General features: G+C 40.3%; 2 protein-coding genes across 7 annotated transcripts in view; one reads left to right on the top strand and one right to left on the bottom strand.

The window, feature by feature from the left end:
- JAK1 (Janus kinase 1) overlaps positions 1-6129 on the top strand; it is a 155564-nt gene extending 149435 nt beyond the window's left edge. For all 4 annotated transcript variants that reach the window (XM_077892135.1, XM_077892137.1, XM_077892136.1 and 1 more), the window contains 6 exons: positions 132-324; positions 849-973; positions 1537-1709; positions 3389-3506; positions 3985-4095; positions 4928-6129. In XM_077892135.1, the coding sequence (XP_077748261.1) occupies positions 132-324; positions 849-973; positions 1537-1709; positions 3389-3506; positions 3985-4095; positions 4928-5023 (816 nt within the window). In that variant the 3' untranslated portion in view covers positions 5024-6129. The remainder of the gene's footprint in view (positions 1-131; positions 325-848; positions 974-1536; positions 1710-3388; positions 3507-3984; positions 4096-4927) is intronic.
- The window catches only part of RAVER2 (ribonucleoprotein, PTB binding 2), a 98516-nt gene that overhangs the window by 1121 nt on the left and 77783 nt on the right, over positions 1-19612 (bottom strand). For 2 of the 3 annotated variants that reach the window (XM_077892142.1, XM_077892140.1), the window contains exon 13: positions 8000-8138. Coding sequence is in view for 1 of the 3 variants with exons in the window: in XM_077892139.1 (XP_077748265.1) it covers positions 7992-8138 (147 nt within the window). In the remaining 2 variants the exon portion in view is untranslated. Of the gene's footprint in view, positions 1-3697; positions 3806-6848; positions 8139-19612 lie in introns of those variants that run through there. The other variant, XM_077892139.1, reaches the window with a different exon arrangement.

Raw genomic sequence — 19612 nt, 5'->3', positions numbered from 1 at the left:
CCTGTGAGGTCAGGCTGTGCTGCTCTCCCCTGGCATTTATGGAGACAGCACAAGAAGCCAGCCTCATCTAAGTGTTCCTGCCAACCCATTGTGGGGTTTTTCTCATCAAGCGCACGTATTTTTCCTTGTAGGGCCACTTTGGGAAGGTTGAGCTCTGCAGGTATGACCCTGAGGGGGATAATACTGGAGAGCAGGTGGCTGTCAAATCCCTGAAGCCTGAGAGTGGAGGTAACCACATAGCTGATCTGAAGAAGGAAATCGAAATTCTAAGGAACCTTTATCATGAGAACATTGTGAAGTACAAAGGCATCTGTACAGAAGACGGTATGTTGTGCAGAGTGGGATTGGTTTGAAAACTAAAGAACTGTCTGGGGTTTTAAAGTCAGTGCTGTGCAGGTAGTGCCCTCAGCCTTACCTGGGCCATCTGAACACCCTAGGGATGCTTCCTGTGAACTCTGGGGCCTCACAGTCGTATGTGTGGTTGGGTCCCTCAGTATAGAGTTATATGGTACATATTGTACTCTAAAATAGCTAATGAAATTATGTGGCTCATAATTTCAAAAAATCAGCCATCTGCAGTGATTTGCAGATCACTCTATTAGCTTGGTGAATGCTGAGGATTGGGATATGTTATGTACATGAGTCTTACTATCTCCATTAATTGCTGAGGATCGTGAGGTTCTAGAGCTTAAGAGGTTAAGTAACTTGCCTGTGATTCAGAGGTGACACTGAAATCAGTTCAGGGCCTGCGTCTACAGATCCTGTACCATCTACTCTCCCACAGTTCCTTCATCTGGCAACCTCATGGTGATGGGTGTGTTGTGTTTTTTTTTTTTTTTTCTAAACAGGAGGAAATGGTATTAAGCTCATCATGGAATTTCTGCCTTCAGGAAGTCTTAAGGAATATCTTCCAAAGAATAAGAACAAAATTAACCTCAAACAACAGTTAAAATATGCTGTTCAGATTTGTAAGGTAAAAAAAAAATGTTAAAGATGAAAAAATCAGGCGCTCTGTCCTAGGGTAATTGGGTTGTGATTAGACTGCAAGAGGGAAGCTTTACAGTAATTGTACCTGGGTTCATTTTGCTCTATATGATTTGGATGAAAATCAGCCAGTACTAAGAAAACTGATTTGTTAACATGGCTGATTTAATGTATATTTCTTTGAATTGGGTTGGCCTTATTATTCTTGCATTAAAAACAACAAAAAAGGGATCCCTGGGTGGCGCAGCGGTTTGGCGCCTGCCTTTGGCCCAGGGCGCAATCCTGGAGACCCGGGATCGAATCCCACGTTGGGCTCCCGGTGCATGGAGCCTGCTTCTCCCTCTGCCTGTGTCTCTGCCCTCTCTCTCTCTCTCTCTCTCTGTGACTATCATAAATAAATAAAAAAAATTAAAAAAACAAAAAAACAAAAAAAAATGAGTGCTAGGTAAACGAAATGACATTTATGCTTTTTTGTGAAGCAGTAATGGATACAAAACAGAACCGGAACCGACCTTTAGGAAACACACTCTACCTTTACTTCTCTCTTCTCAGGGGATGGACTATTTAGGTTCTCGGCAATATGTTCACCGGGACTTAGCAGCAAGGAATGTCCTTGTTGAGAGTGAACACCAAGTGAAAATTGGAGACTTTGGTTTAACCAAAGCAATTGAAACTGACAAGGAGTACTACACAGTCAAGGATGATCGGGACAGCCCTGTGTTTTGGTAACTGAATCTAATGTTAATGTCTTTTATTCCTCCTGCCCAAGTCAAGGTTAGAAACAACTTAGAACATTTGGAATTGATTGATCCTTGCCTTTAAGAAACACCTTTTAGGTTGTTTCGCTGAAACCAACCCACATAGAAATGCCAGAGGCTCATATGACACCATCTTCCAAGGAGTGAAGGATGCTCCACCTGGTGGCTCAGCATTTCCAGCTTCCCAGGAGAGGGCATTCATCTGACACAGTCCATAAAACCGTTAGCAGTTGCAGGGGTCACATCCATGCACAGGAGGCTTAGAGGGCAGGTAGGAGGAAGGGGTAGGAATGAGGTGAGGAAGGTAGGCACAGACAGATGATTCAGGGAGATCCCCGACAGGAGAGCGGACCACAGTGCAGGGGGGGACTCAGCTATCTGCCAACAGATCATTGGAGTGTCTGGGTTGGAAGGCCACATCCTGACTCTGAGCCCTCTCAGCCTGGAGCACCAAGGGAGAAGCTGGTTAAACCTCTGTTGTGCCACGCCTATAGAACAAACCAGCACCTCCAAGGTGCGTCCCGCATAGACCCACACCTACATCTCTCCCACTCATGGAGCCTAAGCCTTCCCTCACTCATAAATATGTATCAGGGCCCTACTTTATTTATGCCAGGTACTTAGAGATATGTGGTGAACAAGTAGACCGAGTTTAGAATGTAATGGATTGGGCAGCCAATTTCATGATGGTAGCTGCATATAAGCTTGGTTTTCTGGAAGTCCTGTTATGACTTTAAAGATCCATGGGGGGGATCCCTGGGTGGCTCAGCAGTTTAGCGCCTGCCTTTGGCCCAGGGCGCGATCCTGGAGTTCTGGGATCGAGTCCCGAGTCGGGCTCCCGGCATGGAGCCTGCTTATCCCTCTGCCTGTGTCTCTGCCTCTCTCTAAAAATCTTAAAAGATCCATGGGGGTTTGTAAGGATGGTAAAAAGATGAGATGAGAACAGTGAATATCCCAGGATGTGTGTCAGCTGTGGCTGGATCATGAGGCAGGAGGTCTCAAGGACTGGCTAACGCAGAGCCCTGGAAGCCGAGTTATGGAGGCGGCACTCCACCGCAGGCTTTGGGATATACCACTGGAGGCTTGACAAATGGCAGCTTTTGTTTTAAAAAGATCACTGTGGATGGAGGGGGAACAAGATTGGAGCCAAGGGAATCTGATTCAGCCAGAGCTAGTGAGGATGTGAACTAGGACAGTGACAGTGGGGCTTAAGAGAAGTGAGAAGGTTTAAATATTTAGGAAACTGGATATGGGGATGCCTCCATTTCTGGCGTGGGCAGTTGGCTGTCATCCACTGAAACAGTTGACCTTGGAAGAAACCTGCACAGGGAGGTCACTGCTAGTGACTAATTTTGAACTTGCAAAGAACACCTGGGGCCTGTCATTCCATGCCTCCTCTACATGGACAGTACCTGCTCTGTGCAATGAAGAGCACAAACTGTCTAATATTTTAAAGCAAATACATGCTACAGAGAGCCTGAGATGGCATTGTTTTACACATCAAATGTGTGCTTCAGGATAGCTGTGATTAATGTATTAAATACTAAGAAAAGCCAAAGAAGTAATTTTTTTGGACTTAATCTGTAATGTTTGTTCGAATATCCTTCCCAAGAAATGAAGAGATTTCATGGTCTGCTTTCTTTCAGGTATGCTCCTGAATGTTTAATTCAATGTAAATTTTATATCGCCTCTGATGTCTGGTCGTTTGGAGTGACCCTGCATGAGTTGCTTACTTATTGTGACTCAGATTCCAGCCCCATGGCGGTAAGTCTTCCTTGTCCCTTTATATGAACCTAGCACCCAGTGAAAATGTGCAAGTTTTGTTCTTAAATGGCATCCAGTTAGTGTGTTACAATGGAAAGTGTCACTTGACACTTATTTGTGGCTCTCTCAAGTCCTCATTTCATAAGGAGCCCAAGTTCTAGAAAATGATAGCTGGCTTTCAAGGATCTTACCTGTGTGAAGAGTCCAGGGTCAGTTTCCTGTGAGAATGCGGGAGCCAATGGGGAGGGCCTTGTTGAGGCTCAGGTATTCATAAATGAGATCATTTTCACTGGGACAGGCTGTTCAGCCAGGGAAAGGGATAGTTAGTGGAGTCTGACAGAGATTACAGACTAATCATTGAGAGCTAATCAAGATTTTGGACTTTTATTTAATTTCCATTTAATTCTAGAAATTTTACCTTCATCTAATGTTGATCTAAATATGTGCTAAATATTTTGTTTGGTTTTATTTTACATAGTTGTTTCTGAAAATGATAGGCCCAACTCATGGCCAGATGACAGTAACAAGACTTGTGAATACATTAAAAGAAGGAAAACGTTTGCCTTGTCCACCTCACTGTCCAGAAGAGGTATTTGTGGGTCATTTTACAGTAATAAACTCAATTTGTGTGGTGTTGTTAAGGCTTGAGTTATCCAGCAAGTGTTCAGGGGTAGGGTTGAAGTGGGAAGAAATAATTTTCTGAAGCTGAATTTCAGATCAAACCTCTTTGATCTGATGAAAAATCATCTTGTGGGGCAAATGACAGCCATAAGTTATGTTTAAAGTAAGAATTCCATCCAGAAGTGGGCTGACCTCACTGAGCACCCTAAAGGAACATCTTCTGGTGGAGCCTGATTGTGACAAGTACATATAGAGTTGACCCTTCCCCCACACGAGAGTAGGGGCACTGACCTCCTACACATTTGAAAATCTGAATGTAACTTTTGATTACCCAAACTTAAGTCTGCTGTTGACCAGGAGGCTTACTGATTACAAGAGAAAAAAATGGTAAGAGAAAATACATTTATAGCACTGTATCGTATTTATTGAAAAAACAATGTATAACTGGACCTTGCACAGTTCAAATCCATGTCGTTCAAGAGTCAGCTGTAATTGCATTTTAGTCAGTAGCATTTATGACTAAATCACTTTAGTTTTCTAGACTATTTGAGATGTACTTAGAGTCTACATGGAGATGTAATGACCTGGACTTTTTGGAAGGTCGAGTCGTGAGCTTCTCAAGATATAGGAAATGTGATGAGCACTGTGTGTTAGATGCAACTGATGAATTACTGAAAACTACATCTGAAACTAATGATAGGAAATGACACCTATCATTTGTAAATAATATTTTGAATAATAAGGAAAGTCTTTTACATTTCCCAAAAAGTGTTTAACTTGATTTTTCCCCCTTCTTACAGGTTTATCAACTTATGAGAAAATGCTGGGAATTCCAGCCATCTAATCGGACAACTTTTCAGAACCTTATTGAAGGATTTGAAGCACTTTTAAAATAAGCATGAATAACATTCAAACTCCTGTGTACCAAGTCCTCCTTCCCCAACCAATACCCAAGCCATTTAAAAGAATTTTTAATGCAAAAAAATTTGTATTTGGGTATGTAAGGCACACTGTGGTGCTTATTATGCATAAGTATTTTCCTCTTTAAATTTGGCACCAATAACAAACAAGGACAACCAAAACAATAGAAGGCACTTAAGCACTCCTCCTTTTGGAAAGAACATATACCACCATTTTGTTTGGCTAGCTTCCCATCACAATTGAGCACCAGAAAACACAAAGAGCAGCCAGAAGCACTTGTTCCCAGCTGCCAGTAGATCTGAAATGCTTTCCTGGCAGATAAAGATTGATGGACTTAGCCAATACTCCAGCATACCCTCAAATTTCAATATCTATACAGTGATAAACCAAGCATTCTTGAAATATTAGATACTAGTTAGTAGACTATTGTTTCTATACAAAGATGAGTGTATTCCCGTCACCAGTAGGATTTAAACTTTGAGTTATTTCTTCAGTGGCTTTGCTCCTGTCCCCGTGGGTGACCAGCACTATGGATTTTTGAGAAAACTGGGCAGACCCAGGGGGAAAGCTGTGGAATAGATACTTTGCTGCATGTTAATTCTTGAGAACCAAGCCTGTGCCAGTGCTTTCCTAAACAATATAAAGATCTCAGATACTATCATACGTGCTTTTAAGAAATGTTCATGTATATCCTTTTATAACTCTACCACTTGTTCCAGCATTGGTTTTGGATGCTGTATGCAACCAGTCAGTGTTCTATTAGACAGTGTTCAGTTTGCTTGGAGGTAGCTGGGTAATCAAAAATGTCTACTCTCTGATTCAATGTGAACCATAAGAACTTTATGACCAAGAGTCTGAAAAAACTTTCTGTTAATGCTGTCTAGCATTTGTTTGATATCATTACTTTTCACCTTTTGAGCCTGAAAAAGAGTTCTGGATTGATGCAATGGCAACAATAAACTTGCCATTTAAATTTATTCAATAACCCTACATCACCAAGGTGTCTGTCTGTGTCAAACCTGTGGCTATTCTATATGCACTTTGTTTACTCTTTATACAAATAAATATACTAGAGACTTCACATGCATATGCCTTTTAATATTAAGATTTCATTTTCAAAGCATTCAAACAATTTGTTTACATAGAAAAATAACAGTATAGACTTTGCAGGGGGAGTTTGGTAATAGTCCTTATTACAAACGCCATTTGATTTGTACTTATCTATTCTGTCCAATGATAATGGGCACAAGCCCATACAGATGGCAGGTCCACATGTGTTATAATCCAAAATATCTTGGTTTTTTCAACCTCTTCCTGTTTCATTTTTCAGCTCTGATTTAAAACTCACCATCTTCTGTTTATATTATCAGAAAGGTGTGACTAAGCATTGAAGATTTTCAATGCAATAGGAAATGGAAAGGAGAAGTGCAGAACATGGAGAAACCATTATTCATCTGCTGAGTCATAACTGAGTGATGCTAGTCCTTAGAAGTTAACAACATATGAAATAGGCCAATTGCTTTAGGTCATAGTCAAAAATAAGTTTCCTGAATTAGATTTAATTATCTGATTTCAAAAACACTAGGATCATTGAGATTCGTAATGAGGAATAAACTTGAAAATTTCTAGATGGCAAAGGATTACTCGTGTTTAATACCAAAGTCTTCAGGAAATGGTGATGTCAAAAGTAATATGCAATGAATGCAATTCTTGCCAAATTGAGTTAAACAGCTGAGATAATTTTTCAGCCTAACACTACACAAGACTAAGAGACAAAGCAGAAAGTGAGGTATAACTTACTAGCTCTGAGTTGTTACACTCTTACTTCATAATGTTCCTTCAGAAAGAGCAGTATAGACTGTATGGTGGAAATAGGACATTCAAGGATCAAAACAGGCCTTGTTCATCACTAGTTTATGCCATAAAATCAGACTCAGAAACCGACATCACTTGCCACCCACTAGCCTGTTGCAGAAGTTAAAGGATTAGGGAATTAGTGCTCCTAGAGCAGGGTCAGCACACATTCCCCCATCAAGGGCCAGAGAGTAAATATTTTAGGCTTTGCAGACCAAATGGTCTCTGTTACAGCTACTCAGCACAGCCACTACAGCACACCGGGAACCACATACAGTATGTAAATGAATGAGCATATTTGTGTTCCAATAAAATTTTATATATGGACACTGAAATTTAAATTTCATAGTACTTAATTCAAATCTGTTCTACTTCATTTAAAAATGTAAACATCATTCTTAGCTTGCAGACAATATAAAAACAGGTGAAGAACTGAACTTAACCTCAGGGTGTAGTCTGCCAACCCCTGAAATTATTCACTAAAGCTACTTTTAAAAAAAAATAGCTTGTTTTTCCCAAAAAGTATAAATGGTAGATAACATTAAAAGTAAAGCATCTGTTGTGTAGAACTTGGACATCACTCTGGGTTTTATATTGCAGGGCTGATGTGGGGGTAATTATTTAGTTTGCATGTAGAGCATCTTTATAACATTACCACCACTGCATTTTGTAGTTGCACTCTTTTGTTCTAGGAAAAGTAGATTGAAATGCACATTGGCATAAAAAAAAACTCATTCTTCTAAGGCTCAGGAAACAGGACTGTTTCCCAGTTATTGCTTCATACTTTTATATATGGTGTCAAAATTATTCCCAGTCCTAAATAAGGAATATTGGAACATTGTTAATTTCTCCAATGGCTATAAGTTAATACCAATTAAGATGCATCTAATTCTAATGGAAAATGTCCTCAATTGTCTTATTGCTACTTAGTTTTTATTTGGCAATTCTGCTTGCTGCACAATACAGTTCCTTCTGGGAAATTAGAAACCCGTATTGAAAGGATATGGCTAGTCTGAATGTAGTTAAGGCAGCGATGAACAGCAGAGATACTGCAAAAAACCTTATGAGATTATATGGAGAGAACTTAGCTCAGTATACACGCTTCTTCTTTAAGTACGTTTCCATGTAATATGCTCCTGTGCCCTGAGAATGCTGGTCGGCAAATTCCACAGAACCACCTTCTGGGGCAGAGATGAGATATGATGAGCCTCGCTTTTCATTTCTTAAAGATGATACCTATGAGAAAAATCACAACGCTAATATCTAAATTAAAAATTGGTTTATTCATTAAAGATGTTTATAAGAAAAGCAACTCTACTTCTGATTTAGTCTAAAAACAATAGGATAAAAAGCAAATCTATTAAAGACTTTAATATTCTTATACCAAAATCACTTGTGGAACTTTTAAAAAATACAAACCAGCCTCTGAGTGCCCTTTCTCCTCCACCCCCAATATTTGGGGGAAAGAAGAAAAGCAATTGCAGTTGCTTCTGCCACTTAGCATAAACTCCACTGAGTCTGAATACCAGTAGTAGATGTCAGTATTCCTCTGAAAAACATGAGTGGCTGAGAAATCGAACTGCATATCAAATTAGATGGTGGGTCTATGTTGTAACAAAAGTGGAAACACACTAGTAGGTGTAAAAACACAAGTGGTTCCAGACCCAAGTGGAACACAGGCGTGCACAGGGAATTCAAGACAGTTTCCAGAGCTCAGAGGAAGATGGCCAAATAGGAAGATCCTAAGTTTGCCTCATCCCACAAAGGCAACAACATCATCTATGCAGCTAATTCTGAAGATGACCTGAAGACTAACATATCTTCCACAGCTCATAGCAGAGAGAAGGCTACATTGCAAAGGGTAGGAGGAGCAGAAATGCGACATGGAACCAAATCCCAGCACAACTATCCACAAATAGGAGGGACATCGTAAGCACAGAAGAGCAAGGAGATCAGAGCCCACACTGAGTATATCCCCAGCCCTCAGGACCGGCACTGGGAAGGGGAGTATCCACACATCTGGCTCTCTGAATCAACAAAGCTTAACTTCAGGAGAGCTGGAGGGCTGTAAGAAAGTGAGTCTCCACCCTTAAAAAACCAAGAAGCTAAATAACAGCCCAAGCTTGAAAGACATAGTTTGAAAAGTACCAGACTATATGGAGATCCTACTAATTTCAGGATACGTGCCAGTGGGATAGGGAGCTGCAGTTTTCTTTAGAAATGAAAGTGCTGGAAGGAACCATTTTTCTACACTTTCCCCAGCCTAGACAGCCAGAGGCTTTCAGGAGTTTCTAGCACTCTTCATCTGCCTTGCTAGCACTACATGCACCATTATGTCATTCCTCTGTGGACCTTCCCTGGGCAGGGGGCAAGGGAGGGATGCAAACTCTCCCTACCAGCACCCATGCCATCGTCACAGTGGCTCATTACTATGTAGATAGCTGGGCTGAGTGCCAACCCTGCCTACCAGCGAGCCCATGGTGGCTGCAGCTAGGCCTCTAAGCCAGCAGCACAGGGAACAAACCCCAGCCACACAGGAGTGCACATGTAGCCCACACAGGGAACACCCCTGAAGTGCTTGGTTCTAGTGACTAGGGATAGTTTACAGCAGAGTCCCTTCTACAGAAAGCCACTACTTTCAAGATCAGGAAACATAGCTGACCTACTTAATACATAGACAAAATGACACAGGAGATGTCCCAAATTAAAGATGACAAAAATCAGAGAAAAAGAGCTAAACAAAATAGAGATAAGCAGTATGCCTGATAGAGTTCAAAGTAAGGGTCGTAAAGCTAATGGATTTAAAAGAATGGATGAACTCAATACTTCAACAGAGAAAAAATAAAAACCAGAGATGAGAATACAACAGCTGATATGAGCAATAGACTAGTAGAATGAGCAGATTAGAGGATGCATAAAAATGGATCAGGGATCTAGAAGACAGGATAACAGGAAGCAACCAAGCTGAAGAGCAAAAAGAATAATGACGGATTAAGAGACCTCTGCAACATCATCACCATAATATTCACATTATAGGGGTCCCAGAAGGAGAAGAGAGAGAAGGGGGCAGAATAACATCTGGAAACTTTCCTAAACTGGGGAAGGACACAGAAACTCCAGTCCAGGAAACACAGCCCCAAACAAGATGAACCCAAGGATATCCACACCAATACTGTTAATTAAATTGGCAAGCAAACAGTTACTTACAAGGAAGACCCCCATAGGGCTATCATCTGATTTTTCAGTAGAAACTTTATAGTCCAGAGTGAGTGGCATGATACAACTAAGGTGCCTAAAGGATAAAATCTACAACCAAGAACACTGTATTTGGCCTTAGAAGAAATGTCAAAGGGAATTCTATAAATGGAAAGAAAAGGCCATAACTAGCTGAAAATTACAAAGGGAAAAACTTTTGCTGGTAAAAGTAAACATATAGTAAAAGTAGTAGATCAATGACAAAGCTAGTAAGGAAATTAAAACACAAAGTAGTAACAAATTATATACACAAAAATTAGTCAGTGTATACATAAAATGTGGAAGGAGTAAAAATTTCATGCTTTTAGAATGTATTTGAAAAGTGACCATCAACTCAATGTAGACTGCTGTACACACATAGGATGTTGTCTATGAACCCAATGGTAACTAAACCCCTGTAATAGAGAGGAATCTAAGCATAACATTAAAGAAAGCCATCAAACCACAAAGGAGAGCAAGAGAGAAAGGAACAGAAAAAAGTTAAAATGACAGTACATATCATTAATTACATTATTTTTTAAAATATATTTTTTTGAAATATCTTTTAAAAAAATTTATCCATCCATTTGACAGAGGAAGAGAGAGAGTACAAGCAGTGAGGACAACAGGCAGAAGCAGAGGGAGAAGCAGGATCCCCACCGAGCAGGGAGCCTGATGTAGTGTTCTATCAGAGGACCCTGGGATCATGACCTGAGCTGAAGGCAGATGCTTAACCATCCAGTCTCCCCCGTCAGTAATTACTTTTATTATTATTTTTTAAAGATTTTATTCATGAAAGACACAGAGTGGAGAGAGAGGCAGAAATACAGGCAGAGGTGGACTAGATGCTCCAATCAGAAGACACAGAATGGATAAAAAGAACAAGACCCAAAGACCCATCTATATGTTGCCTATAAAAGACTCACTTTAGACCTAAGGACATATACAGACTAAAATGAAGATACAGGGACGCCTGGGTGGCTCAGCGGTTAGCGTCTGCCTTTGGCTCTGGGTATGATCCCGTAGTCCTAGGATCGAGTCCCACACCGGGCTCCCTGCATTAAGCCTGCTCCTTCCTCTGCCTATGTCTCTGCCTCTCTCCCTCTGTGTCTCTCATATAAATAAATAAAATCCTTAAATAAATAATAAAATGAAGATACAGAAAAAAATTATTTCATGTAAATGGAAGCCAACCCCCCCTCCACCAACACAACAAACCCCACAACTGGGATATTAAGACTCAGATAAAATGGACTTTAATAAACAAAAATTAAAAAAAAAAAAAAAAAAAAAGGGATCCCTGGGTGGTGCAGCGGTTTGGCGCCTGCCTTTGGCCCAGGGCGCAATCCTGGAGACCCGGGATCGAATCCCACGTCGGGCTCCCGGTGCATGGAGCCTGCTTCTCCTTCTGCCTATGTCTCTGCCTCTCTCTCTCTCTCTCTCTCTCTCTGTGTGACTATCATAAATAAATAAAAATTAAAAAAAAATGGACTTTAAAACAAGGACTATCACAGGAGGAAAAAAAAAAGTGATTACATATTGTTAAAAGGATCAATCGAAGAAATATAACAATTGTAAATATTTATGCACCCAACTTAGGAACAACTAACTATATAAAACAAGTATTAACAGACATAAAGGGAAAAACTGACAGTAATATAATAATAGTAGGGAATGTTAACACACTTACATCAATGGATATGTCATCCAGATGGAAAAATGAATAAGGAAACGATGCCTTTGAATACAACTTTAGATCAGAGGGACCTAACAGATATTAGAAAATTCCACCCCAAAAGAGCAGAATATTCAAGGGCATGTGGAGCATCCTTCAAGGTATATAGGCCACAAAACAAGTCTCAATAAATTTAAGAAAACATATATCAAATATCTTTTCTGATCAGGACAGTATAAAACTAGAAATTAGAAGAAAAAAACTGGAAGAAACACAAACACATGTAGGCTAACATGTTATTAAACAACCAGTAAGTCAATGAAGAAATCAAAAAAGGATATCAGAAAACTAGCTGGACACAAATGAAAATGGAGACCCTACAGTTCAAAATCTTTAGGATGCAGCTTAAAGCAGTTCTAAGAGGGAAGTTCACAGCAATGCAGGCCTACCTCAAGAAACAAGAAAAACTTTCAAGTCAATAATTTAACCTTATGCTTAAAGGAACTAGAATAAGAAGAATAAAGCCCAAAGTTAGTAGAAAGAAGGAAATAATAAAGATCAGAATGGAAAGAAATAAGTCCTTAAACAATAAGATCAATGAGACTAAGGAACTTGTTCTCTGAAAAGAAACAAAATTGACAAGCCATTAGCCAACTAATCAATAAAAAAACTGAAAATTGAAAATGAAAGTTACAATGGATACCTCAGAAATACAAAAAATAAAAAAAATACAAAAAATAATTACTACAGAAAATTATATGCCAACAAATTGGACAAACTATAAGAAATAAATTCCTAGAAACATATAATCTTCCAAGACTGTATCAGAAAGAAATGGTAAATCTGAATAGACCAATTACTAGTAAGAAAGTTGAATGGCAAAAAATTCCCAACAAGTCTAAGACCAGGTGGCTTTACAGGTGAATTCTACCAAATATTTGAAGAAGCGTTAACACCTATTCTCAAACTATTCCCCAAAATGGAAGAGGTAGGGATGCTTTCAAGTTCATTCAAATGGCCAGCATTACTCTGATACCAAAACCAAAGATATTACCAAAAAACAAAATTGCAGGCCAGTATCCTTTATAGACATAGTTGCAAAAATTGTCAACAAAGTAATAGCAAGCTAAATTCCAAAATACATTAAAAAGACCATACAACACTACCATCAAGTGGGATTTATTCCAAGGATGCAAGGATGGCTCAATATATACCAATCAATGTGATATACCACACATATAAATGGAAGGATCAAAAACATATGATCATCTCAATAGATGCAGAAAAAGTATTTGACAAAATTCAATGTAAATTCATGATAAAAACTCAACAGAGTGGGTATGGAGAGAACATAACATAATAAGGGCCATATATGACAACCCACAGCTAACATCATACTCAATATTGAAAAACAGAGCTTTTCCTCTAAGATCAGGAACAAGACAAGGATGTCCACTTTGCCACTTTTATTCAATGTCCTAGCAATTGCAATCAGATAAGAAAAAGAAAAGGCATTCAAATTGATAAGAAGTTAAACTGCCAAGATCCGGAGAGAACAGGATACTCTATGTAGAAAACTTAAAGACTCAACCAAAACTTACTAGAATTAATAAATGAATTCGGGGTGCCTGGGTGGCTGAGTCAGTTGAATATCCAACTCTTGATTTTGGCTCAGGTCATTATCTTTATGAGGTCAAGCCCTACATCAGGCCCTATGCTGGATGTGGAGCCTGCTTAGGATTTTCTCTCACCCTCTCCCTCTGTCCCTCCTCCTTCTACACTCTTTCTTTAGCTAAAATAATTCTTTCTCTAAAATAAATCTTTAAAAAAATAAAAATTCAGAAAAGTTGTATAATATAAAATCAATATACAGAAATATGTTGCATTTCTATACACTAATAATGAAATAGCAGAAGGGGAAATAAAAATAATTCCCATTTGCAATTACATCAAAAGAATCAAATATCTAGGATTAAATTTAACCATGGAGGTGAAAGACCTATCTTCTGAAAACTATCAGAAGACCATATCTTCTGAAAACTATAAGACACTGATGACAGAATTCAAGATGACACAAATACATGGAAAAATATACCATGCTCATGGATTTGAAGAATAGTCTTAAAATGTCCATAATACTCAATGCAATCTACCAAATTAATGCAATCTCTATCAAAATATCAACAGTATTGGGATGCCTGGGTGGCTCAGCAGTTGAGCATATCTGCCTTTGGCTCAGGGCGTGATCCTGGGGAGTACCAGGATCGAGTCCCACATCGGGTTCCCTGCATGGAGCCTACTTCTCCCTCTGCCTATGTCTCTGCCTCTCTCTTTCTGTGTCTCTCATGAATAAATAAATAAAATCTTTAAAAATATATCAACAGTATTTTTTCAGAACTATAGCAAAAAAAAAAAAAATCCAAAAATTTGTCTGGAACCACAAAAGACCCTAAGTAGTCAAAACAATCTTGAGAAAGAAGAACAAAAGTGAAAGTATCACAATCCCAGGTTTCAAATTATATCACAAAGCTGTAGTAATCAAAACAGCATGGTATTAGCACAAAAATAGATACATCGATCAATGGAACAGAATTGAGAGCCCAAAAATAAACCCATGTTTATGTGGTCAATTCATCTACAACAAAGAAGGCAAAAATACACAATTGAGCAAAAACCATCTCTTCCAAAAATGGTGCTGATAAAACTGGACAACTGCATGCAAAAGAAGGACACTGGCTTACCTTCTTACATGATTCACAAAATAAATTCAAAATGGATTAAAGACCTAAATGTGAGACCTGAAACCATAAAACTCCTAAAAGAAAAAAAAGAGGAATCTCTCTCTCTCTCTCTCTTTTTTTTTTTTTTTAAGGCAGGAATCTCTTAGATATCAAACTTCACAATATTTTTCTGGATATGTCTCCTCCAAGGAAGACAAAAGCAGAAACACTCAAAACCAAGAACCAAAAAATACAACTGGGCTTACATCAAACTAAAAAGCTTTTGCAGAGTGAAGGGAACCATCAACAAAACAAAAACCAAATCCACCTGCTCCTTCCAGCCCACTCCAAGTTACTAATGTCTCCTTAGAAGGAGTTTTTACATATATCTGTGCCCCAGCTTTTATGGCTGCCACCCAAGGGATGGTCCCTGGACTGCCTCACTCTGACAGCCAACAGAACTTCTATTCTTGAGTCCAACAGCACTGTAGCAAACAAAAAAATCTTTTTTTTTTTTTTTTTTTTTAGCAAACAAAATTCTTAATGGATGCAGGAACATCCTATCTACCCCCCACCTATGACTATATATATGAACCCAGCACAGAGGGTACAGGCAAAAACTCCCATTTCTATCTCTCACTGGAAGAGGCTTATGTATTTTCCCAGCTGTTGCCTGAATGTTCAGGTTCTAATCAGCCTGCATCTAGGTGCTAACTGCAACTCATCCTTTTAGGTCACTGACAAGTCTTAGCACACCTTCAATTACTGAGAGTCACTAAAACAGAGGAGGAGGCTTGAACAATCACAAAAGTTTGAGGGACAACTAAGAGCTCAGACCAGGTTCACCCCCTACACGAGACCACTCTCTCAAGACTGAGAAGGGTGGCTATTTTATCTAATGTGCAGAAACACAGAGAGTCAAAGAAACAGGGAAATGCATTGCAAACAAAAGGACAAGATAAATATCCAGAAACATACTGAACTTAAACAGAGGTAAGTGATTTACCTGAGAGGAGTTTGAACTGACAGTAAAAAAAAAAAGCTCAGGAAAATGTGGCATGAACAAAGGGAGAATTTCAACAGAGACAGAAAATACCTTAAAAGTACTAGAAACATCAGAGCTAAAGAATACAACTCAACTGAAAAAAAAAATTGATAGAAAGGTTCAACATCAGACTAGATCAACCAGAAGAAAGCATTAATGAACTTGAAGACAGGTCTGTGGATTTCATCTAATCAGAGTTGGAAAAAAAAAAAAAGCATGAAGATTAGCTTAAGGGATATGGATCACCATCAAACAAATCAATATAGGAGGAGGGGCAAGATGGCGGAAGAGTAGGGTCCCCAAGTCACCTGTCTCCACCAAATTACCTAGAAAACCTTCAAATTATCCTGAAAATCTATGAATTCGGCCTGAGAATTAAAGAGAGAACAGCTGGAATGCTACAGTGAGAAGAGTTCACGCTTCTATCAAGGTAGGAAGACGGGGAAAAAGAAAGAAAGAAACAAAAGGCCTCCAAGGGGGAGGGGCCCCGCGAGGAGCCGGGCTGAGGCCGGGGCGAGTGTCCCCAGGACAGGAGAGCCCCGTCCGGGAGACGCAGGAGCTGCACCGACCTTCCCGGGGGGGAAAGGGGCTCGCGGGGAGTTGGAGCAGGACCCAGGAGGGCGAGGATGCCCTCGGGCTCCCCGGGACAGTAACAGCAACTCCGCGCCCAGGAGAGTGCGCCGAGCTCCCTAAGGGCTGCAGCGCGCACGGCGGGACCCGGAGCAGCTCGGAGGGGCTCGGGCAGAGGAAGAGGCTCCGGGCGGAGGGGGCTGCGCGGTTCCAGGAGCAGCTCGGGGGGCTCGGGCGGCGGCTCCGCAGAGGGGGAGCCCGAGCGCTCCAACAGCGCAGGCCCCGGAGCACAGGGCGCCGGGACACAGCCCAGGATCCGGCCTCCCCCGGGACAAGCAGAGGCCGGGAGGGCCCAGGACAGCAAGGACGCTCCTGCCCCGAGCTGAGCAGATCAGCGGCCCCGCCCCGGAGCCTCCAGGCCCTGCAGATGGAGTAGTTCCTGCGGGAGCTGAATCCAGGTTTCCAGAGCTGCTGCAGCCACTGGGGCTGTTGCTCCTGGGGACTCACAGGGTAAACAACCCCCACTGAGCCCTGCACCAAGCAGGGGCACAGCAGCTCCCCCAACTGCCAACACCTGAAAATCAGCACAACAGGCCCCTCCTCCAGAAGACCAGCTAGACAGACAAGTTCCAGGGGAAGCCAAGGGACTTAAAGTACACAGAATCAGAAGATACTCCCCCGTGGTTCTTTTTTTGTTTGTTTGTTTTGTTTTGCTTTTTGATTTGTTTCCTTCCCCCACCCCCTTTTTTTTCCCTTTCTTTTTCTCTTTCTCTTTTTCTTTTTTTCTTCTTTTTTTTCCTCTTTCTCTTTTCTTTCCTTCTTTCTCTTTTTCTCCTTTTCTCTTTTTCCCTTTTTCTCCTTTTCCCAATACAAGTTGCTTTTGGCCACTCTGCACTGAGCAAAATGACTAGAAGGAAAACCTCACCTCAAAAGAAAGAATCAGAAACAGTCCTCTCTCCCACAGAGTTACAAAATCTGGATTACAATTCAATGTCAGAAAGCCAGTTCAGAAGCACTATTATACAGCTACTGGTGGCTCTAGAAAAAAGCATAAAGGACTCAAGAGATTTCATGACTGCAGAATTTAGAGCTAATCAGGCAGAAATTAAAAATCAATTGAATGAGATGCAATCCAAACTAGAAGTCCTAACGACGAGGGTTAACAAGGTGGAAGAACGAGTGAGTGACATAGAAGACAAGTTGATAGCAAAGAGGGAAACTGAGGAAAAAAGAGACAAAAGACCATGAAGATAGATTAAGGGAAATAAATGACAGCCTGAGGAAGAAAAACTTACGTTTAATTGGTGTTCCTGAGGGCGCTGAAAGGGACAGAGGGCCAGAATATGTATTTGAACAAATTCTAGCTGAAAACTTTCCTAATCTGGGAAGGGAAACAGGCATTCAGATCCAGGAAATAGAGAGATCCCCCCCCTAAAATCAATAAAAACCGTTCAACACCTCGACATTTAATAGTGAAGCTAGCAAATTCCAAAGATAAAGAGAAGATCCTTAAAGCAGCAAGAGACAAGAAATCCCTGACTTTTATGGGGAGGAGTATTAGGGTAACAGCAGACCTCTCCACAGAGACCTGGCAGGCCAGAAAGGGCTGGCAGGATATATTCAGGGTCCTAAATGAGAAGAACATGCAACCAAGAATACTTTATCCAGCAAGGCTCTCATTCAAAATGGAAGGAGAGATAAAGAGCTTCCAAGACAGGCAGCAACTGAAAGAATATGTGACCTCCAAACCAGCTCTGCAAGAAATTTTAAGGGGGACTCTTAAAATTCCCCTTTAAGAAGAAGTTCAGTGGAACAATCCACAAAAACAAGGACTGAATAGATATCATGATGACACTAAACTCATATCTCTCAATAGTAACTCTGAATGTGAACGGGCTTAATGACCCCATCAAAAGGCGCAGGGTTTCAGACTGGATAAAAAAGCAGGACCCATCTATTTGCTGTCTACAAGAGACTCATTTCAGACAGAAGGACACCTACAGCCTGAAAATAAAAGGTTGGAGAACCATTTACCATTCGAATGGTCCTCAAAAGAAAGCAGGGGTAGCCATCCTTATATCAGATAAACTAAAATTTACCCCGAAGACTGTAGTGAGAGATGAAGAGGGACACTATATCATACTTAAAGGATCTATTCAACAAGAGGACTTAACAATCCTCAATATATATGCCCTGAATGTGGGAGCTGCCAAATATATAAATCAATTATTAACCAAAGTGAAGAAATACTTAGATAATAATACACTTATACTTGGTGACTTCAATCTAGCTCTTTCTATACTCGATAGGTCTTCTAAGCACAACATCTCCAAAGAAACGAGAGCTTTAAATGATACACTGGACCAGATGGATTTCACAGATATCTACAGAACTTTACATCCAAACTCAAATGAATACACATTCTTCTCAAGTGCACATGGAACTTTCTCCAGAATAGACCACATACTGGGTCACAAATCGGGTCTGAACCGATACCAAAAGATTGGGATCGTCCCCTGCATATTCTCAGACCATAATGCCTTGAAATTAGAACTAAATCACAACAAGAAGTTTGGAAGGACCTCAAACACGTGGAGGTTAAGAACCATCCTGCTAAAAGATGAAAGGGTCAACCAGGAAATTAAGGAAGAATTAAAAAGATTCATGGAAACTAATGAGAATGAAGATACAACCGTTCAAAATCTTTGGGATGCAGCAAAAGCAGTCCTAAGGGGGAAATACATCGCAATACAAGCATCCATTCAAAAACTGGAAAGAACTCAAATACAAAAGCTAACCTTACACATAAAGGAGCTAGAGAAAAAACAGCAAATAGATCCTACATCCAGGAGAAGAAGGGAGTTAATAAAGATTCAAGCAGAACTCAACGAAATCAAGACCAGAAGAACTGTGGAACAGATCAACAGAACCAGGAGTTGGTTCTTTGAAAGAATTAATAAGATAGATAAACCATTAGCCAGCCTTATTAAAAAGAAGAGAGAGAAGACTCAAATTAATAAAATCATGAATGAGAAAGGAGAGATCACTACCAACACCAAGGAAATACAAACGATTTTAAAAACATATTATGAGCAGCTATACGCCAATAAATTAGGCAATCTAGAAGAAATGGACGCATTCCTGGAAAGCCACAAACTACCAAAACTGGAACAGGAAGAAATAGAAAACCTTAACAGGCCAATAACCAGGAAGGAAATTGAAGCAGTCATCAAAAACCTCCCAAGACACAGGAGTCCAGGGCCAGATGGCTTCCCAGGGGAATTTTATCAAACGTTTAAAGAAGAAACCAAACCTATTCTCCTAAAGCTGTTTGGAAAGATAGAAAGAGATGGAGTACTTCCAAATTCGTTCTATGAGGCCAGCATCACCTTAATTCCAAAACCAGAAAAGACCCCACCAAAAAGGAGAATTACAGACCAATATCCCTGATGAACATGGATGCAAA

Source organism: Canis aureus, chromosome 3, assembly GCF_053574225.1.
Source record: "Canis aureus isolate CA01 chromosome 3, VMU_Caureus_v.1.0, whole genome shotgun sequence".
NCBI lineage: Eukaryota > Metazoa > Chordata > Mammalia > Carnivora > Canidae > Canis > Canis aureus.
The sequence above is the reverse complement of the archived record's forward strand: the minus strand, read 5'-3'. Positions and strand labels throughout refer to the sequence as shown.